The 23553-nt window shown below is 40.9% G+C and overlaps 1 protein-coding gene and 1 pseudogene across 2 annotated transcripts in view; both read right to left on the reverse strand.

The window, feature by feature from the left end:
- dennd1b (DENN/MADD domain containing 1B) overlaps positions 1 to 23553 on the reverse strand; it is a 421036-nt gene that overhangs the window by 107222 nt on the left and 290261 nt on the right. For both annotated transcript variants that reach the window (XM_061883482.1, XM_061883480.1), the window contains one exon: positions 21714 to 21815. In XM_061883482.1, the coding sequence (XP_061739466.1) occupies positions 21714 to 21815 (102 nt within the window). The remainder of the gene's footprint in view (positions 1 to 21713; positions 21816 to 23553) is intronic.
- LOC133540977 (U4 spliceosomal RNA) lies at positions 11023 to 11135 on the reverse strand (annotated as a pseudogene).

The raw sequence follows: 23553 nt of genomic DNA on the forward strand, positions 1-23553 counted from the left end.
CAGGATATAAGTAAGAGATAACATAAATACATTTTTATAAGATTCAAAATAATTCACTGTTCAGGTATATAAGCAGTACATTGTGTAATTAATCAGCGTATTACATAATTAATGTGATTAATCATATGATTTAACTCATTATTTCTGACATCCCTAATAAAATAGAGCAGTGTGTGAAATAGGGTGAAAAAGCCGGCTAAAGCTTCCTAAAGGTGTTAAAAGTAAAAGGGAGGGATTAACTTATTATTTTTGACAGTCCGAGTTTGTATGCACACAAAATATGTGTATATTCTCCTGAGATGTGTTTTTGGTCTATTTCTTTGGTCTATTACACATTTTGGAAAAGACATAGCCCAAAACACAAATGTCCACTGCAGAGGACATAGCTTCTTTAGAGTGTGTAATGCACATTTACAAAAGAGAAGGCATTTGAAAACTACATAATAAAAAAATACAAAATAAAGAATTAAAAAATAAAATACAAAAATCATCACAGGCTAAGTAAAACCTGCAGAGTATTTCCTCTAACAGCTGTAATTTTATGATTGTTAACAATCAGACAAAGTTATAATATGCTGCAAGCAAAACCTAAAAATATGTTTGGATATTTCACCAAATTAAAAATCATTCATCCCTGACATGCGTCTGTTGTTTAAAAAGTTGAGTTCTCGTCTCCCTCCAAAAAAAAAAAAAAAAAAAAAAAAAAAAAATCTCCCCCCCACCCAAAAAAACCCCTGCGAATGTTTTGTTTAAGATTCTGTCCATGGAAAGAAAGCCATGGGGATGCAATTAAAGAACTACAAAGAAAAAAAAATAGCTATGAAAATCTCCCACTTTCTTTTGATGTGCTTCAGTTTGAACTGTATGCGCACGCCCAAATATGAACAAAGACACACACACACACACACACACACACACAGAGCCGGCGTGTCCCTTTCTTACACAACAAATGGCACTCGCTTCAACGCTAAAATGTATTCATTTGCTTGGTATTTTTAAAAAATTGGGATTTGAGCCACTGACACGTTGGAATAAAGTAATGTGAAGTCTGAAATCTCGGCGACCGGCTGTAAAGTAGAAGGGGAAAAGGGCGGTAGGATGGATGGATGGATGGATGGATGGATGGATGGATGGATGGATGGATGGATGGATGGATGGATGGATGGATGGATGGATGGATGGATGGATGGATGGATGGATGGATGGATGGATGGATGGATGGATGGATGGATGGATGGATAGATAGATAGATAGATAGATAGATAGATAGATAGATAGATAGATGGATAGATGGATAGATGGATAGATGGATAGATGGCTAGATAGATAGATAGATAGATAGATAGATAGATAGATAGATAGATAGATAGATAGATAGAAAGAAAGATAGTACTTTATTCCTAGTTTAGGAGAGTTCCCTCAGGAAAATTAAAATTCCAGCAGCAGTGTACAGAATTGAGATTGAATTTAAAAAGTGAAAAGTAAATAATGGGGGTATAAATGGAAAAAAAAAGGAAATATTACAATAAGAATAAAATATAAAAACAACAATAAGAATAAATAATACAACAGTACAAATACAAACCCCGTTTCCATATGAGTTGGGAAATTATGTTAGATGTAAATATAGACGGAATAAAATGATATGCAAATAATTTTCAACCCATATTCAGTTGAATATGCTACAAAGACAACATATTTGATGTTCAAACAGATAAACATTTTTTTTGTTGCAAATAATCATTAACTTTAGAATTTGATGCCAGCAACACGTGACAACAAATTTGGGAATGGTGGCAATAAAGACTGATAAAGTTGAGGGATGCTCATCAAACACTTATTTGGAACACCCCACAGGTGTGCAGGCTAATTGGGAACAGGTGGGTGCCATGATTGGATATAAAAGCAGCTTCCATGTAATGCTAAGTAATTCACAAACAAGGATGGGGCAAGGGTCACCAATTTGTAAGCAAATTGTTGAACAGTTTTAGAACAACATTTCTCAACGAGCTATTGCAAGGAATTTAGGGATTTTACCATCTACGGTCTGTAAAATCATCAAAAAGTTCAGAGAATATGGAGAAATCACTGCAGGTAAGCGATGATATTACAGACTTTTGATCTCTCAGGCGGTACTGCATCAAAAACCAACATCAGTGTGTAGAGGATATCACCACATGGGCTCAGGAACACTTCATAAAACCACTGTCAGTAACTACAGTTAGTCGCTACATCTGAAAGTGCAAGTTAAAACTCTACTATGCAAAGCCAAACCCATTTATCAACAGTATCCTGAAACGACGACGGCTTGGCTGGGCCGGAGCTCACCTAAGATGGACTGATGCAAAGTGGAAAGGTGTTCTGTGGTCTGATGAGTCCACATTTCAAATTATATTTGGAAAAAGAGGATGTGGTATCTACCACAACAAAGAGGAAAATAACCATTCGGATTTTTATAGGCGCAAAGTTCAAAAGCCAGCATCTGTGATGGTATGGGGGTGTATTAGTGCCCAAGGCATGGGTAACTTACACATCTGTGAAGGCACCATTAATGCTGAATGGTCCATACAGGTTTTGGAGCAACATATGTTGTCATCCAAGCAACGTTATCATGGATGCCCCAGCTTATTTCAGCAAGACAAGTGTTACAACAGCGTGGCTTTGTAAAAAAAAAAAAAAAGAGTGCGGGTACTTTCTTGGCCCGCCTGCAGTCCAGACATGTCTTCCACCGAAAATGTGTGGCGCATTATGAAGCGTAAAATACGACAGCGGAGACCCCGGACTGTTGAACGACTGAAGCTCTACATAAAACAAGAATGGGAAAGAATTTCACTTTCAAAGCTTCAACAATTAGTCTCCTCAGTTCCCAAACGTTTTTTGAGTGTTGTTAAAAGAAAAGGTGATGTAACACAGTGGTGAACATGCCCTTTCCCAACTACTTTGGCACGTGTTGCAGCCATGAAATTCTAAGTTAACTATTATTTGCAAAAAAAAAAAATAATGATTATGAATTGGAACATCAAATATCTTGTCTTTGTAGTGCATTCAACTGAATATGGGTTGAAAATGATTTGCAAATCATTGTATTCCGTTTATATTTACATCTAACACAATTTCCCAACTCATTTGGAAACGGGGTTTGTAAGAATATAGCAAGAAAAACCAGGCAATAGTGACCATGGCATGAAACTGTATTGCACTGTTAATTGCACTGGCAGTTTGTGTGTGTTTTAATAGGGCTATGTCATTGCCATGAGATTTCCCCTCGTGTGGGGATACTTTGTCAAGCTGACCTCTTAAAGCGGCTGAGCGGCTGCGTTTTGCATACATAATTAACTACAGTTAAATGTCATCTCTTGCGTCGTTGGAACCGACGCAACGGGTGATGTCGCGCTCCTTTTTTTTGACTTCTATTCCGAGTGAGGCGATGCCGCAATTGGAGAATGTACTGCAGAGCCTGGCGTAAATGCTTCACTGTCATTTAGAACGTTTAGAAACCGCGAGTGTATTAATACAGAAAAAGAGCCGTGGGTGAAAAGCAAGCGAAAGCCTACTAAAGCCGTCAAAAGTAAAAGTCACGGTTGGACATGGCAGTCGAAGCCATTCGCTCGCTGTCGACTGCGGATGATGACGCAGGTGTTGTTTTTCGGGGGAGCGAGCACCAAATTAAAGGCGCAAATGTTTGATTAAGTGTGCCAGGTGATCTCAGGAGAGGCGTGCAGACACAACCTCAGCCCCCTCATTCATTTGTAAACCTCCAAACAGAGGCTTGAAATACAGGAAGTGGGAGTGTACGCTGTATATTTACCCCTTGATTGGGAATACAAATGATCAAATGCGCAGCGGCGGCGACGAGTGTATGGGTACACGGTGTCAGCAAAGCAGCGAGGGGAGGAGGAGGAGGAGGAGGAGGAAAAGAAGAGAAGGAATTAGGCTGTGATGTGAGGGAGCATCTGAATATAAGGATGTAAGCGGCATTGTAGCGGCTCACCTTGAATAGGTGGCACAGAAAGAATAATACATGAAAAATTGGTTGGAGATCAGTTGCAGGGATCAAAAAAGAATCGGATTCAGTCACACACTGTTTGTTATCAGAATTAACACTCGCCTAATTTGCTATTCTTGGATACTTTTAATGACTCGTAAAGTAAACAGCCCGTGCAACCAAAAGCCAATTATAAAGTTATCAGCACAATGTCTATGCAGAGGAGGAGCGGTGTACTGTATGTGTTTCTCAGAAGAAGAAGACACCAAAATACCTTGATCCTCCCGCAAAAATGTACTTTTTTTTTTTTTCCCTCTTCAGGATGCTTGTCAACACATTGATTTTTACTGACACAAGCACAGTCTCAATGCAATTAATATTGTATATCTATGCATATAAAGTAAAAACTCAAACTCTAACAATGTGATTTTTTTTAAACTAAAAAACAAGTGAATAAAAAGTAGGCCTGTCAAAGTTAACACGATAGTAACATGTTAACTAGAAGTTCCTTTAGCGACGATACTTTTTTTAACGCACGATTAACGTTTTTGACCCTCAGCCCGTTCCGTAGTTTGGGGAAATGTGTAACGGCGTCCAGTTATTGTTGAACTGGATGGAAATTAGCTAGTAGAACAGCACAAGGAAAGGGGGACTTTATGGCAGTGGTTCTCAAATGGGGGTACGCTTACCCCTGGGGGTACTTGAAGGTATGCCAAGGGGTACGTGTGATTTTTTCAAAATCCTTTATAAATATACTTATTGAATACTACTTCAACAAAATTTGAATATAAGTTCATAAACTGTGAGAAAAATGTAACAATGCAATATTCAGTGTTGACAGCTAGATTTTTTTTGGACATGTTCCATAAAGATTGATGTCAAAGAATTCTTTTTTTGTGAAGAAATATTTAGAATTTAGTTGATGAATCCAGATGGATCTCTATTACAATCCCCAAAGAGGGCACTTTAAGTTGATGATTACTTCTATGTGTAGAAATCTTTACTTGTAATTGAATCACTTGTTTATTTTTTAACAAGTTTTTAGTTATTTTCATATCTTTTTTTCCCCAAAATAGTTCAAGAAAGACCACTACAAATGAGCAATATTTTGCATTGTTATACAATTTCATAAATCAGAAACGGATGATATTTTACTTCATCTCTTTTTTTCAAACAAAAATGCTTTGCTCTGATTAAATCGAAAAAATGTTCACTGAAAAAAGGTTGAGAACCACGGACTTATGTTGTTAACTATTGAATTACGTAACAGGTTGCATTTTTTTTTAATGGATCAGCACATTTTTTCGGAACAACGGCAAAGTCCCCCATTCATTAGCGAACTTTGCCGAACTTATGCGGGCGGGGTGTGTCTAGAAGCTGGATGAGAAAATACGAATAAGAGAAACATGCTTCAACAGCGGCAAAAACACGTAAGCGCAAACGGGACAATAGGGTCCTAAGTGTCGATCCTTCTGGTTGTCAGAGTATATGAATTTGGTATAGGGCTGGGCGATATATCGATATATACGATATATCGCGGGGTTGTCTCTGTGCGATATAGAAAATTACTATATCGTAATATTCGAGTATACGTTCTCACGCAGGACTTTTAGCTGCGGGCGTACACTTCAGGCTCTCCTCGCTCTTTCTGGTGTCTCCTCAAAGGCGCACATTCTTACATACGTCACAAACTGTGACGTCATACGTCACATACACGCCCTCGCCCAGCAGAGAAGTAGCGGTGTGGCTAACGTTAGCTGCTAACATAGCCGTACGAGAGAAAGATGGTGCTGATCAGGTAACAAATGAAGGAAGACTTAATTCCCAATAAAAACAGCAGGGTTTCCATCGTCTGGCGGTGGGTCGGCTTCAAGTGGGAATATGTCGACCAGACAACCGTAATTTGTCAAGTGTGGCGAGAAAAAGCGTTGCTATAAAAAGTAGCATTACTGCTAATATGTAGCATCATTTGAAAAGTCACTCGCTAAAGAATGAAGAGAATTTCATAACCTTAGTAACCTACCACATAGTGAAAGACGAATACTATTTGATTTCCTATTATGCAACTCATTTTTATTTGACACTTAAAATGTCTCTGACAATCTTGCAATTTATGTTTTGGAAATTACATGAATGTTTGTGCCATTGCTTAATAACTTTAAAGGCCTACTGAAACCCACTACTACCCACCACGCAGTCTGATAGTTTATATATCAATGATGAAATATTAACATTGCAACACATGCCAATACGGCTAGTTTAATTTACAAAATTTAAAATTTCCCACGGAGTTTATTGTTGAAAACGTCGCGAAATGATGACGCTTGCGCGTGACGTCACGGACTGTAAGGAAATATTAGCGCTGCACCACTCGCGGCTAAAAGTCGTCTGCTTTAACCACATAATTACACAATATTTTGGACATCTGTGTTGCTGAATCTGTTGCAATTTGTTCAATTAATAATGGAGAAGTCAAAGTAGAAAGATGGAGTTGGGAAGCATTAGCCTTTAGCCACACAAACACACGGTGATTCTTTGTTTAAATTGGATCCCGACCAAATGTCAACCAGCGCTTTTCGGTGAGAAAATTGTGGTAAAAAGTCGCCTATTACCGAAGATCAGCTGAGCGTGCGCCGTCCATACAGCTGCCATCGACTTCCCTCAGTCTATGGCCTCAAGACACCCGTGGACACACCCCTCCAACTATCAGGTACTATTAAACTCACTAAAACACTAACAACACAATAGAAAGATAAGGGATTTCCCAGAATTATCCTAGTAAATGTGTCTAAAAACATCTGAATCCGTCCCAATGCAATCGCCTTTTTTTTTTCTTCCCCCCAGTCCTTCGCTATCAATATCTTCAAACACGAACCTTTCATCCTCGGTCAAATTAAAGGGGAAATTGTCGTTTTCGCGGTCCGAATAGCTCTTACTGCCGGTGGCTCCCAATAAAAATATGTGTGGAGCCCTGCAACTCGTGACGTCATGCGCACATACTTCTGGTAAGGGCAAGGCTTTTCTATTAGCGACCAAAAGTTGCAAACTTTATCGTCGATGTGCTCTACCAAATCCTTTTAGCAAAAATATGGCGATATTGCGAAATGGTCAAGTATGACACATAGAATGGACGTGCTATCCCCGTTTGAATAAGAAAATCTAATTTCAGTAGGCCTTTAATAAATACAGTTTTGGTCAATTGACTTAGTTGTGATTTCCCTCTCTGCATGAAAGTGTAAAAGTAGCATATATGAATGCAGTATGTAGAAGAATGTTTTAATGTATACACATAGAATCATCATACTGCTGTGATTATATGCATCAAGTGTTCATTCAAGGCTAAGGCAAAATATCGTAATATTTATCGTATATCGTGATATGGCCTAAAAATATTGCGATATAAAAAAAAGGCAATATCGCCCAGCCCTAATTTGGCATAGTAAAAACATTCTTAAAAAAAATTAAAACATTTTAGAAGGTGTGGATGTTTTTGCGTCCTATTACCAATCACTCTGTCATTTGGATCCTTCCGCTTTTTCAAGCAAACGGAACTGCTACTGGCGTAGTAGCATTTGGGAGAGTCAATAAATCTAAAATATTATGTGTGAAGTAGTGGGGAAAGACCATTAAGTGGGCGGGCAGTCGTGGAGCCAGTGTAGCGGTCCCGTCTGAGGAAGGCCGGCTAATTCGAGACAACTGTGAACTCTGAACCCGCTAAAAGCGCGACCACTGGTCAGCCGGGCCCGGCATAATATAGTCCACATGTGCTCACAGCCTGCGTCGCCTTAATTAGCGGGATCTCATAAGGTTTGCTTAAATCAACATCAGAGTGCTTGGTTCTCGCTCTTAGTTACACTGGAAATAGACATAAAAAATCTCGCCTGTGGCCTACAGCTTTGAATCAATTTCGCTTTATTTATGGATTCACACAAAGTGACACTGGGCCTTTAAAGTGAGAATAATACAGCAGGCTTTGGAGAGAAATGAAGGGTAGCTTTAGTGGCTTGCAAACAATGTGTGGCTGCTCAGCTCAGGCAGAGAATCACTCAGCATTAATCAAGACTGCGGGCCTCTGTTTGACTACACAATGCCTCAAACATCCCCCCTGTGTGTAAACACAAACATCAAATGCCACGTGGCGTGTCCTCATGGCTAACAAGCTGACTAACAAGAGACCTGGAATTCCACTTAATTAGTACCTGCTCGCTCGCTTATTAATCCACCAGCACCGGTGAAAAGATGAGAGCAGGCAACAAAAAGCAATGAATACGACTGGAAACAACAGCAGTCATTTGCAGCTTTAAATATATTAATGCCGGGGTAGTTTGCGTTTCAGGTGGTGTAATTTGACATGACGTGCAGGCTATGTTCTGTCATTAGCCGGGAAAAACGGTGCGCACCGGATCAAAGCAAAAGGTTCAGAGTCTGCCACTTAATTTATCAGGCGGCAAAGACAAAGGCTTCTCTCTTGGCTTTTGTCGCTCATCAAATATCATAACTTGGTTCTATGACAAACTCACTTTGCAGGTAATTCTGGCTCAAGTCCCTGGGTGCTGAACATCGAGGCACCAGACAGGAAGGGAGATGAAGACAGTGTAGCCAGACACCAGGAGCTTCAACAAGCATTCAGCTCTAAAAGGAACACCCTAACATTTTACCATGACTTCTAATAGGAAAAGTTTGTGGACGACCTTTTTATTTTCCAGCATGTTTCAGTTAAAACAGGGCTCAGCAACCAAAAACGCTGAAAGAGCCATATTGGACCAAAAATACAAAAAACTAATCTGTCTGGAACCGCAAAAAATGAAAAGCCGTATTTAAGTCTTATAGTGAAGGCAACACATGAGGTAAGTGTCTATATTACCTGTTAGCCTACTATCAAAATGACTATGTGTCGCAGGCTGAAGCAAATCTTTGTTGACAGAAATGTTGAAATGTTATATATTTATTGTACACATTTTTACAACATTAGACACCATTAGTAAATCAGACGCTACTCAGAAGGTGACATAACTCCGGGAAATGATGGCTCAGAATGACCAAATGTATAGATGTGTGTGTCCAAGTCAAAGGAATCGGCAGGCTGTTTTCTTTTAATAGATTTATTACAATCTTTGGCAAGCTAGGTAATGTTTGCTGTGGTCTGGAACAACATGGCACACAAACAACTATCTGAAATGCAGATAGATAATGTGTCATGAGACAAGCAAAACTAAATTATATACAAATAATATAAAAGTAAAGGATATTCAATTATCTCAAATATAACGACAAATGAGGCATAATGTATATACAGCTAGCCTAAATAGCATATTAGCATTGATTATCGTGCAGTCATGCAATGACCAAATATGCTTGATAAGCACTCCACACAATTCAATGACACCAACAAAGCTCACCTTTGACCATTCACACACAGTATCAAAGGTTTGGTGGACAAAATGAGATAAAGAATGAGTGGCATAAAATATGTCTTTCTCTGTCATCATTGAATAAAGTTATACATGTTAACGAACTAGGGTGAGTTCAGGACCGCCAAAATTAGTAGGACAAAACGGTGCTTGCCAAATTCTCTCATCAGAGAATCATGTTTGATATAAACACTGGAATTTCTTATAATTAGGGAGGTTTGTGTCATGTTTTCCCTCAACAGAAACCCTAATAAAACAACAGATTTTCCCCCCCATCTTTTTCTATTTTCATACATTCTTGAAAAAGCTCCAGAGAGCTACCATGGCTCTGGTGCCGAAGGTTGCAGACCCCTGAGTTAAACAAACGAAGGTACATAACGGATGGGTAGGTTTCATGTTGACGTCGCCAAGAATGCAGATTATCAGGCTCTATCTCACCCAGGAAACCTTTGTCCTGACTAGCGCCCGATCATGATGGCAGAGAGAGGAATAGTGGATATGAGCGAGGAATAAAACAATTGAGAACGGTGGACTTAGACCAGTGCTATTCAATTGGCGGCCGGGGGCCAAATTTGGCCTGAGAAAGACACCATACCGGCCTCTGAGTTGGACCACTGTAAACACATTGGCAGATCATTGCGTTGACATTTTAACTGTACAATCAAACATAGAATACTGGGGTCCAAACGTTTGCCATACATAACTGAGGCGTCCCTCAAGGCACCACTTTAAGTCCTGTACTTTTTGGCAGTTACACTTTTTTTTTTTTAATGTCATATATGTAACCCAGGTTTTGGTGTAGCTTGTTTACTTCAGATGAAGTAAGTACCGGTAGTCATTTTTTTTACTTTTTTAGTTTTACTAGCGGTGTTCCTCAAGGTTCCATCTTTGGTGCTCTCTTTTTTATAATTTGGGCTTTTCAACTGGTGGCACGCAAGTTCAGTTAAAAAAAAATGTTCAAATTTTTGCAGCAGATTCTTAAAAAAAACTAGAGCGCTATCATAGAGATGATCTTTGACTAGGTTTTTTTTTTTTTTTTCAGAAGGTCATTCAAAACACACTGTGTTCCTTTAGCTCTGACAAAATTAAAAAGACCAAAATCAAATGTTCACGGTAAAGGACGCTGGCTCTACAGAATATACAATAAGACAAATAGCAAAAAGAAAATTCTGATCTGGTCTTTATCTTTCTGGAAATGAGGTCCCCGCAAAACAATTAAGTTGAATATCCATGACCTACGGACGGTCAAATGGTGACAAAGTTGTACAATTAGGAAAAATATGCCAAAACGCTGAAGTTTAAACTTCCCTTATGAATGACGAGTAGGACCACAGAGTCCTTCATGAGACTCCAGCTGAGAAATAATCAAATAACCGTTTTTTTGTTTTACTTTGTAGCATTTGTTCCAAAAAATGGACTGCCACCATGGGTGACAAAATATCAGCATATCGTGTCAAACCTCAGCACGCCCTGGCTGAGCTTAGATTAAAGAGCAATGCATTATTTACTCTTCATGTTTTGCATTTTATTTTGATCATTGTATTTTGTTTTAAGCAAGTTACAATTCAAAACAAGTGTTGTATTTGCTTGTTAATAATGTGTTTTCTTTATGTTTTTAAGATGGTTACAGTTTGATCCTGAAAATTGTTTTATTTAAATGATTTCCAATTAGTTTCAACTAGCAATAATCGCGCCTCGGATAAACCTCATAGGCTACGATACTGCCACTGCGCAAAGACCTTTATGAAGAAGAAAAATCATGGACCCAGATTTCCCTCGCCCGGACGCGGGTCACTGGGGCCCCCCTCTGGAGCCAGGCCCGGAGGTGGGGCACGATGGCGAGCGCCTGGTGGCCGGGCCTGTTCCCATGGGGCCCGGCCGGGCACAGCCCGAAGAGGCAACATGGGTCACCCCTCCAATGGGCTCACCACCCATAGCAGGGACCATAGAGGTCGGGTGCATTGTGAGCTGGGCGACAGCCGAAGGCAGGGCACTTGGCGGTCCGATCCTCGGCTACAGAAGCTAGCTCTTGGGACGTGGAACGTCACGTCACTGGGGGGGAAAGAGCCTGAGCTAGTGCGCGAAGTCGAGAAATTCCGGCTGGATATAGTCGGACTCACTTCGACGCACAGCAAGGGCTCTGGAGCCAATTCTCTCGAGAGGGATTGGACCCTCTTCCACTCTGGCGTTGCCGGCAGTGAGAGGCGACGGGCTGGGGTGGCAATTCTTGTTTCCCCCCGGCTCAAAGCCTGTACGTTGGAGTTCAACCCGGTGGACGAAAGGGTAGCCTCCCTCCGCCTTCGGGTGGGGGGACGGGTCCTGACTGTTGTTTGTGCTTATGCACCAAACAGCAGTTCAGAGTACCCACCCTTTTTGGGAACACTCGAGGGAGTACTGGAAAATGCTCCCCCGGGTGATTCCCTTGTCCTACTGGGAGACTTCAACGCTCACGTTGGCAACGACAGTGAAACCTGGAGAGGCGTGATTGGGAAGAATGGCCGCCCGGATCTGAACCCGAGTGGTGTTTTGTTATTGGACTTCTGTGCTCGTCACAGTTTGTCCATAACAAACACCATGTTCAAACATAAGGGTGTCCATATGTGCACTTGGCCCAGGACACCCTAGACCGCAGTTCCATGATCGACTTTGTAGTTGTGTCATCGGATTTGCGGCCTCATGTTTTGGACACTCGGGTGAAGAGAGGGGCGGAGCTTTCTACCGATCACCACCTGGTGGTGAGTTGGCTGCGATGGTGGGGGAGGATGCCGGACAGACCTGGGAGGCCCAAACGCATTGTGAGGGTCTGCTGGGAACGTCTGGCAGAGTCTCCTGTCAGACAAAGTTTCAATTCCCACCTCCGGAAGAACTTTGAACATGTCACGAGGGAGGTGCTGGACATTGAGTCCGAGTGGACCATGTTCCGCACCTCTATTGTCGAGGCGGCAGATCGGAGCTGTGGCCGCAAGGTAGTTGGTGCCTGTCGGGGCGGCAATCCTAAAACCCCTTGGTGGACACCAGCGGTGAGGGATGCCGTCAAGCTGAAGAAGGAGTCCTATCGGGTCCTTTTGGCTCATAGGACTCCGGAGGCAGTGGACAGGTACCGACAGGCCAAGCGGTGTACAGCTTCAGCGGTCGCGGAGGCAAAAACTCGGACATGGGAGGAGTTCGGGGAAGCCATGGAAAACGACTTCCGGACGGCTTCCAAGCGATTCTGGACCACCGTCCGCCGCCTCAGGAAGGGGAAGCAGTGCACTATCAACACCGTGTATGGTGCGGATGGTGTTCTGCTGACCTCAACTGCGGATGTTGTGGATAGGTGGAAGGAATACTTCGAAGTCCTCCTCAATCCCACCAACACGTCTTCCTATGAGGAAGCAGTGCCTGGGGAATCTGTGGTGGACTCTCCTATTTCTGGGGCTTGTTGACAAGACTTTGCAGCATTGCGTGGACATCGGGGGCGGTACCTCTGGATTGGCAGACCGGGGTGGTGGTTCCTCTCTTTAAGAAGGGGGACCGTAGGGTGTGTTCCAACTATCGTGGGATCACACTCCTCAGCCTTCCCGGTAAGGTTTATTCAGGTGTACTGGAGAGGAGGCTACGTCGGATAGTCGAACCTCGGATTCAGGAGGAACAGTGTGGTTTTCGTCCTGGTCGTGGAACTGTGGACCAGCTCTATACTCTCGGCAGGGTTCTTGAGGGTGCATGGGAGTTTGCCCAACCAGTCTACATGTGCTTTGTGGACTTGGAGAAGGCATTCGACCGTGTCCCTCGGGAAGTCCTGTGGGGAGTGCTCAGAGAGTATGGGGTATCGGACTGTCTTATTGTGGCGGTCCGTTCCCTGTACGATCAGTGCCAGAGCTTGGTCCGCATTGCCGGTAGTAAGTCGAACACATTTCCAGTGAGGGTTGGACTCCGCCAAGGCTGTCCTTTGTCACCGATTCTGTTCATAACTTTTATGGACAGAATTTCTAGGCGCAGTCAAGGCGTTGAGGGGTTCCGGTTTGGTAACCGCAGGATTAGGTCTCTGCTTTTTGCGGATGATGTGGTCCTGATGGCTTCATCTGACCGGGATCTTCAGCTCTCGCTGGATCGGTTCGCAGCCGAGTGTGAAGCGACCGGAATGAGAATCAGCACCTCCAAGTCCGAGTCCATGGTTCTCGCCCGGAAAAGGGTGGAGTGCCATCTCCGGGTTGGGGAGGAGACCCTGCCCCAAGTGGAGGAGTTCAAGTACCTAGGAGTCTTGTTCACGAGTGAGGGAAGAGTGGATCGTGAGATCGACAGGCGGATCGGTGCGGCGTCTTCAGTAATGCGGACGTTGTACCGATCCGTTGTGGTGAAGAAGGAGCTGAGCCGGAAGGCAAAGCTCTCAATTTACCGGTCGATCTACGTTCCCATCCTCACCTATGGTCATGAGCTTTGGGTCATGACCGAAAGGATAAGATCACGGGTACAAGCGGCCGAAATTAGTTTCCTCCGCCGTGTGGCGGGGCTCTCCCTTAGAGATAGGGTGAGAAGCTCTGCCATCCGGGAGGAACTCAAAGTAAAGCCGCTGCTCCTTCACATCGAGAGGAGCCAGATGAGGTGGTTCGGGCATCTGGTCAGGATGCCACCCGAACGCCTCCCTAGGGAGGTATTTAGGGCACGTCCAACCGGTAGGAGGCCACGGGGAAGACCCAGGACACGTTGGGAAGACTATGTCTCCCGGCTGGCCTGGGAATGCCTCGGGATCCCCCGGGAAGAGCTAGACGAAGTGGCTGGGGAGAGGGAAGTCTGGGTTTCCCTGCTTAGGCTGTTGCCCCCGCGACCCGACCTCGGATAAGCGGAAGATGATGGATGATTTCCAATTAAATTGTCCAATGTCTTGGAACAGATTGAACTAAGAAGATTCTGCTGTGCTGGACATAGCGATTTCCAATTGGTATATAGCAGTGGTTCTTAACCTTTTTTCAGTGATGTACCCCCTGTGAACATTTTTTTAATTCAAGTACCCCCTAATCAGAGCATAGCATTGTTGGCTGAAAAAAACAGATAAAGAAGTAAAATACAGCACTATGTCATCAGTTTCTCATTTATTAAAGTGTATAACATTGCAAAATATTGCTCATTTGTAGTGGTCTTTCTTGAACTATTTGGAAAAAAAGATATAGAAATTACTAAAAACTTGTTGAAAAATAAACAAGTGATTCAATTATAAATAAAGATTTCTACACATAGAAGTAATCATCAACTTAAAGTGCCCTCTTTGGGGATTGTAATAGAGATCCATCTGGATTCATGAACTTAATTCTAAACATTTCTTCACAAAAAAAAGAAATCTTTAACATCAATATTTATGGAACATGTCCACAAAAAATCTAGCTGTCAACACTGAATATTGCATTGTTGCATTTCTTTTCACAGTTTATGAACTTATATTCATATTTTGTTGAAGTAGTATTCAATAAATATATTTATAAAGGATTTTTGAATTGTTGCTATTTTTAGAATATTTAAAAAAAAAAATCTCACTTACCCCTTGCCATAACTTTAAGTACCCCCAGGCGTATGCGTACCCCCATTTGAGAACCACTGGTATATAGTATACATACTGTGGGACAAATAATTATTCAATCTCCTGCTGGGTTTGTAAATCCCTTACAAAGATATACAGAGTCCAGAATGTGTATGGCAGAATTACTGTAAGTGAGAGACACAAAACAAAACAACAAATCCAGAAAAAAACAAGAAATGAAGGTTATAAAATAATTTGTATTTGACTGAGGCAAATGTATGTGAATTGAACCTACACAGTACAACTACACACAGTTTTTTTTTTACATTTTGGCAGAGATATTTATGCAAGGCTTGAAAAGGGGTTGGATGAAGCAGATGCTTATAACAGCCCAACCCCTCTCACTCAATCCACATTTAACATAAACAATATAATACAAGAACAATACTCGATAACAGTGATTCTTAACCTTGTTGGAGTTACCGAACCCCACCAGTTTCATATGCGCATTCACCGAACCCTTCTTTAGTGAAAAATGTTAATGTTTTTCAAATTCAAGACAGAGTTATAGGTTTTTTCACTGGTGCACAAAATTAACTGCGCATGAACATCACCTTGTTCAAAGAACATAACCAACACAGTGCATGAACTCACAACAAACTACACACCTGCAAATCAGATGGAAAATTAGAGGGAACATTGTTTAGGGCTGTCCATAATACGCCAATAGGGAGAAGTTTTTATTTACACAATGAGTCGGGTGTATCTTGACCTCCGCGGCAGAGGCTCCGCCGAACCCCTGAGGCCTACTCACCGAACGCCTAGGGTTCGATCGAACCCTGGTTAAGAACCACTGCTCAATAAACAAAACAAGAAAAACTCCTGTACACTAACAATACTATGAGACAAGACAAGACGAGACAAAACACACACACACGCATTCTGTGCTGAGGGGACGGCGTGGCGCAGTGGAAGAGTGGCCATACGCAACCCAAGGGTCCCTGGTTCAATCCCCACCTAGTCACGTCTGTTGTATCTTTAGCAAGACACTTCACCCTTGCTCCTGATGGGTGCTGGTTAGCACCTTGCATGGCAGCTCCCTCCATCAGTGTGTGAATGTGTGTGTGAATGGGTGAATGTGGAAGTAGTGTCAAAGCGCTTTGAGTACCTTGAAGGTAGAAAAGCGCTATACAAGCACAACCCATTTTCTCTCTTTCCGCCTCGTACGTCTTCAGTACTTTTTTAAACAGTGTTTTTAAATTGAATCATGCTAGAACATGTTTTTAACTTGTCCCCTAAGTTGTTCCACAGAGTGACTCCACGCACTGAAATGCACATTGATTTTAAAGGCATACTGAAATGAGATTTTCTTATTTATACGGGAATACCAGGTCCATTCTATGTGTCATACTTGATCATTTTGCGATATTGCCATATTTTTGCTGAAAGGATTTAGTAGAGAAAATCGACGATAAAGTTTGCCACTTTTGGTACTTCCTGAAAAAGCCTCGCCTTTACCGGAAGTCGCAGACGATGACGTCACATGTTGATGGGTCCTCATATATTCACATTGATTTTAATGGGAGTCTCCAACAAAAACAGTTATTCGGACCGAGAAAACGACAACTTACCCATTAATTTGACAAGGATGAAAGATTCGTGGATGAAGAAATTTAAAAGTGACGGGGCTTCACGGTGGCAGAGGGGTTAGTGCGTCTGCCTCACAATACGAAGTTCCTGCAGTCCTGGGTTCAAATCCAGGCTCGGGATCTTTCTGTGTGGAGTTTGCATGTTCTCCCCGTGAAAGCGTGGGTTCCCTCCGGGTACTCCGGCTTCCTCCCACTTCCAAAGACATGCACCTGGGGATAAGTTGATTGGCAACACTAAAATTGGCCCTAGTGTGTGAATGTGAGTGTGAATGTTGTTTGTCTATGTGTTGGCCCTGCGATGAGGTGGCGACTTGTCCAGGGTGTACCCCGCCTTCCGCCCGATTGTAGCTGAGATAGGCGCCAGCGCCCCCCGCGACCCCAAAAGGGAATAAGCGGTAGAAAATGGATGGATGGATGGACTACAAAAAAAGTAAAAAAAAAAAAAAAAAGGCGATTGCATTGGGAGCGATTCAGATGTTTTTAGACACATTTACCAGGATAATTCTGGGAAATCCCATATCTTTCAATTGTGTTGCTAGTGTTTTAGTGAGTTTAACTATACCTGATAGTCGGAGGTGTGTCTCCACGGCCGTGTGTTGACACGCAATGTCTCAGGGGAGTCGACGGCAGCTATGGACGGCACAAGCTCAGCTTTTATCCGGTAAGAACTGACTTTTTAAACCACAATTTTCTCACCGAAACCTGCTGGTTGACATTTGGTCTGGATTCCTGTTCGCCTGACCGCGCTCTGATCCATAGTAAATTTTCACCTCCGGGAATTTTAATCAAGGAATCACCGTGTGTTTGTGTGGCTAAAGGCTAAAGCTTCCCAACTCCATCTTTCTACTGTGACTTCTCCAATATTAATTGAACAAATTGCAAAATATTCAGCAACACAGATGTCCAAAATACTGTGTAATTATGCCGTTAGAGCAGACGACTTTCACCTGTGTGTGTGTGCGTAACGCTCACACTTCTTAAAACCCTGTGACATCACGCGTACACGTCATCATTACACGACGTTTTCAAGACGAAACTCCCGGGAAATTTAAAATTGTAAATTAGTAAACTAAAAAATCAGTATTGACACGTGTTGCAATGTTAATATTTCATCATTGATATATAAACTATCAGACTGCGTGGTGGGTAGTAGTGGGTTTCAGTAGGCCTTTAAAGTTGTTCTAAATGTAGGCAAATATAATTTGTTGTTTCCTCTTAAACTTTGACTATGGTGATTATCTCTATCATGGAAAAGGTTCTGTATATTGGATGGTAGAGAGTTTTGGGATGCCCTTAATATAATCTGAGCAGTTTTAAAGTTGATCACATCGTTCAGTTTAAGTTGCTTTAAGTCCATAAATAGTGAATTGTGAATTATGTGAATTATATTTATATAGCGCTTTTCTCTAGTGACTCAAAGCGCTTTACATAGTGAAACCCAATACCTAAGTTACATTTAAACCAGTGTGGGTGGCACTGGGAGCAAGTCGGTAAAGTGTCTTGCCCAAGGACACAACGGCAGTGAGTAGGATGGCAGAAGCGGGACTCGAACCTGCAACCCTCAAGTTGCTGGCACGGCCGCTCTACCAACCGAGCTATGCCGCTAGTGGATTTGAATGATGTCTGTAGTGAACATTGGACACAATCCTGATGGCCTTTTTTTGCAGAGTGACTAAAGGCTGTAGATGTGATTTATAACAATTTCCCCAGGCTTCAACACAATAGTTTGAATATGACATAATAAATGAATGTGATCCTAGTGCTAAATGTGGTTTAGTCCTATCTGGTGAACCACCTGTTGACAAGCACGCAGGTTTGACGTTTCTTGTCGTTGGTCATTAGGGTTGCAAACACCTCAGAGGGGATTTGGGTCAGAGAAACAGGACCAAAGGATAATGTTTTCACCTCCATGTTTGACAGTAGAGATGTTGGGGTCATATTCAACATTATGTTGAGTTGAGTTGATCCAAAAGACCTAAAGTTTGGTCTCATGTGACCACGTCACATTTTTGCAATTCTTGTCGGAGTCATTCTGGTGTTCAATGGCAGACTTCAGACTGGCCTGTTCAAGTTACTCTTGATCAGGGGGCACTGCAGAATGTCAATCAATTACAGCAGACCTAGGCAAATTAAGGCCCGGGGGCCAAATGCAGCCCGTTAAGCTTTTCAATCTGGCCCGCTGGACATTCACAAATATTTTTTTTTAGATCTTTAAGATGGAAAGTGTAGTCGCTATTATGATGTGCAGTGATGTTTTCAAATTACCATACGTTTTGAACTATACAACATATATCAGTGGTTAGAATCTGCACTTTTGAATATTTTAGTGACTAGTGCTGTCCTGATACCAATATTATTTTAAAACTTTTCGATTATTTTCTAAATAAAGGGGACCAGAAAAAATGGCATTATTGGCATTATTTTAACAAAAAATCTTAGGGTGTGGCGGACCGGTACTTTTCAGAGGCGGTATGGTACCGAATATGATTATTTAGTATCACGGTACTAATACTAATACCCGTATACCGTACAACCCTACCAGTTACCATGGTAATAATAATAATAATAATAATAATAATAATAATAATACATTCTACTTATAATGCGCCTTTCTGGGCACTCAAGGACACCGTACAAAATCAAAACAATAAAATCAAATTGGATAAAAATGACAACAAAGACAGATAAGATAAGATAAGCATATTTCACTACGTCCAGCTTGTAATCTGCAGTATATGATTTCCCTTTCGGTGCCATTTTTGTTTAGCCCTTCTCAGTTTTTATAAGTTACCGCCAACGATGAAATGATCCATTTTAATAGCTACGGCAGTAGCATATAGCAGTTAGCATTCCATGACCCACAATGCACTTCTGCCATGACCCTCCCCAGCCAAATTCTTATTCTTATTGGCTGATGTGTGCGTGATTATTGCTGACATTTTCTCCGTCTCTTCCGCGAATAAGATAAATAATATTATTCGATATTTTACGGTAATGTTTTATTAATTTCACACATAAGTATATGTCCGGAGTATATGTCGGTCCCCCCGGCCAAACTATGAAAAAAAATGCGACTTATAGCAAGAAAAATACGGTAATATGTCTTGTGTTTATGTTTTGCCACATTTTTTTTCTTCCTCTCTCTGTAAATTAACCAGAAAAGTTATGGACTGGTCAAATTGTATTCAATCGTATGAAATCTAATTCGTGCAAACAATGTGGGAGTTCTGAGGGAGTTGTGTGGTGTGTCATCGACTGAGTAGTCGATTGAATTATGTACAGATGTTCTGGCCATACAGTCTATAATGTTAGCAGTGAGGATAATAGCGTGTCTGCAGGCTCAGCGGGGGCTTCTGCGCCTCACAGTGGAGCTTTAATACACACCGTCTGAAAACAGCAAAACAAACAATCCTGCATCGGCAGAGACAAGGGAAGACAAGCTTGTGTATTATTTGTGTGCGTGCGTGTGAGTGTGTGTGCGTACATTGCTGTGTGTTCGTATATATAAATGTGTGAGTGACCCTGACGCCGGTCACCGTTACAGGAAGCATCTCTGCAGCATCATTGCTCCATTAATTAAAGAGACGACGCGCTGGCAGGTGGCTTCACTGCCCACACTGGTAATTGGCCCCCTTCTTCCCACTCTCTCCCCCTCGAAAATCAGCCCTCGCTGCCTTTTCTTCCCCCTGCCTCGTTCTCTCCTCCTATCCCTTGCTCTTAGAAACGTGCCAGTGGGCAGGCACCAAGGCACGACTTGGTGAAATAATGATAGGAATAGATGGCGATGAAGGGAGGAGGGGAGTTGCACGTTTCCTCACAAGTCTCTGATGGTCAGGGAATGATGTTCGCCTTCAAGCATCGTACAGAGCGACGGGAGTTTACTTAAGACAGCTGCAATCTAAGGGGCCAGTACTGCAGACATTAATGATGCGGGGAGGGGGACAGAACCATAGGATGACAAGGTTGGCTATATGAATAAGTCAGTGTATGAGAGAATGGAAAACTGAGGTTTCACTTTACCTCATTGTTCTAAGAAGACAAGAAAGAAAGAGACAGAAAGAGAAATAAAGAAAGCAAGAAAAAAGAAAGGAGAGAAAAAAGAGAAAGAGAGAAAGAAATAAAGTGAAGTGAATTATATTTATATCGCGCTTTTTTCCTTAAGTGACTCAAAGCGCTTTACATAGTGAAACCCAATATCTAAGTTACAATCAAACCAGTGTGGGTGGCACTGGGAGCAGGTGGGTCAAGTGTTTTGCCAAAGGACACAACGGCATTGACTCGGATGGCGGAAGCGGAGATCGAACGCTCTACCAACCGATCTATACCGCTTATGGATTGGAAGGGAGATAGAGAGAAAGAGAAAGAAAGAAAGAAAGAAAGAAAGAAAGAAAGATATAGAAATAAAAGAAAAAGAGAAGTAAAGAAAGTAAGAGGGAAAGAGATAAAGAGTAAAAGAAAGAAAGAAAGAGAAAGAGAGGGAAAAAATAAATGAAATAAATGAAAAGAAAGTTTGAAAGAAAGTTTGAAAGAAAGAAAAAAGAAAGAAAGAAAGAAAGAAAGAGAGAAAGAAAAAAAAAGAGAAAACTAAATAAAAACAAAAAAAAAGTTTGGAAGAAAGAGAGAAATAAATGAAGAAAGAGAGAAAGAAATAAAAAAAGAGAGAAAGGGAGAAAGAGATAGAGAGAGAAAGAGAGAGAAAAATAAATAAAAAGAAAGAGAGAAAGAGAAAGAAAGACGGAGAAAGAGAGGAAAAAAGGAAAATAGAGAGAAAGAGAAAGAAAGGAAGAGAAAAAGAAAAAGATAGAGGAAGACAGAGAGAAAGAGAAAAAGAAAGAAAGAAAAAAACTTAAAAAGAGAGGAAAAATGTATAAAAAGAAAGAAAGAGAAACAAAGAAAGAAATTTTGAAAGAAAGAGAGAAAGAAAGATGGAGAGAAAGAACAAAAGAAAGAAATAAAAAGATAGAGGGATACAGGGAAAAAAGAAAGAAAAACACAAAGAAAGAAAGTTCAAAAGAGAGAAATGAAAGAGATAAAGAAACGAAGATAGAGAGAAAGAAAATAGAAAAAGAGAGAAAGTGTGAGAGAGATAGAGAGAGAGAGAAAAATAAATAAAAAGAAAGAAAGTGAGAGAAAGAAAGAAAGAAAGAAAGAAAAAGCAAGAAAGGTGTGTGTCTCACCACATCACTGGGAAGGTTGTGCAGATCGTCAAAGGGACTCTCCAGTGTGTTATTGTCCACATTCAGGATGACCACATCCTCCAGGGACCGACTGCGTACTTTCTAAAACAAGAACATGTCCAATATAAAATACAATTTTCTACATAAATCCAGAGTAGTTGTGATCACAATAACACAAACAATGTAAAGTGGGACACAATGAGTAGAGGGAACTTAAGGATCATTGAATCAGAGAGTTGGGGCTTTTCCTGTATTTCAGTAACTACAAACAGACGTGGTCAAAAGTTTACATACACTTGTAAAGAACATAATGTCATGGCTGTCTTGAGTTTCCAATAATTTCTACAACTCTTATTTTGTTGTGATAGAGTGATTGGAGCACATACTTGTTGGTCACAAAAACATTCATGAAGTTTGGTTCTTTTATAACTTTATTAAGGATTTACTGAAATTGTGACCAAATCTGCTGGGTCAAAAGTATACATACAGCAATGTTAATATTTGGCTACATGTCCCTTGGCAAGTTTCACTGCAATCCAGCGCTTTTGGTAGCTATCCACAAGCTTCTGGCTGAATTTTTGACCGCTCTTCTTGACAAAATTGGTGCAGTTCAGCTAAATGTGTTGGTTAGGAGCAGACTCCTTCCTCTTTCAACATGACATAGCAAGGTCCATAAAGACATGGGTGACATAGTCTGGTGTGGATGAACTTGACTGGCCTGCACAGAGTCCTGACCTGAACCCGATAGAACACCTTTGAAATTAATTAGAATGGAGACTCAGAGCTACGCCTTCTTGACCAACATCAGTGTGTGACCTCACCTATATATATATATATATATATATATATATATATATATATATATATATATATATATATATATATATATATATATGTATGATACCAGTATTTAGTATTAACAAACGTATAAAAAAATATTGTGACAAGTACACATTAAGTTAATAGTAATAACCAGTGGTCCTTACTACTATTTTGTATTTGTTTATTTGAAGGACTATGTGCAGTTACATTAAGAGTATGGCTGCACTTAATTTAGCACCATGCTCATTTCCATCTGCAGTCCTTTTATGGTGCATTTAATATCCACAATGAAATTACACAGGTTTGAAAATACACAACAATATCAAAATTACATATTGATAAACAATTTAAAATACATAGAGGGTATGGGAATTACAAATCAGTGGGTGGTCAAGTTACAGTATTTCAGCAGTTTTGTTTGAAGTGCAAAAAGATATAAAGTATTCTTAAAGGATATATAAAGTATACACTAAAATACACTGCTGTGCTCAGACAGTTTTATTTAAATGTTTGCCAAATTTAAAAATCATATGCTTCTTATCAATCATATCGTATTGAGAAATCATTCCTCACAAAGAAACATTACAATGTATTAAATCCACAAACTGCTATAAATTGATTAGCTTGCAAGTTATTGTGATTTAGTAAATTTCCATATTTTTAATTATTTTTAAGAGATTTCCCATATTTTGTAATGCAAACGTTAATGCTCCTCTTAGACATATGTAATAAAAGTGCTTGTGATATCCCCTGATGATTTTGGTGCTAAATCAACCGGCTGCATGAAATATTATGTCGCTTCCTTAAAAAATAAATGACAAAAATTTGAAATTAAATAAACAAAATAAAAAAATCACCTGAGGTTTACTAGCGTATACTATTATTGTTGAGCTATATTTTACTGCACATGAATACCGGCTCCAAATATCGGTTATCGGCCTCCTTGACTACTAATAATTGGTAGAGAAGACAGCATCTAAATGTAAATACTGTCATCACACACTACGACCAATGAACA

This window comes from Nerophis ophidion, linkage group LG22 (assembly GCF_033978795.1).
Source record: "Nerophis ophidion isolate RoL-2023_Sa linkage group LG22, RoL_Noph_v1.0, whole genome shotgun sequence".
Classification (NCBI taxonomy): Eukaryota; Metazoa; Chordata; class Actinopteri; order Syngnathiformes; family Syngnathidae; genus Nerophis; species Nerophis ophidion.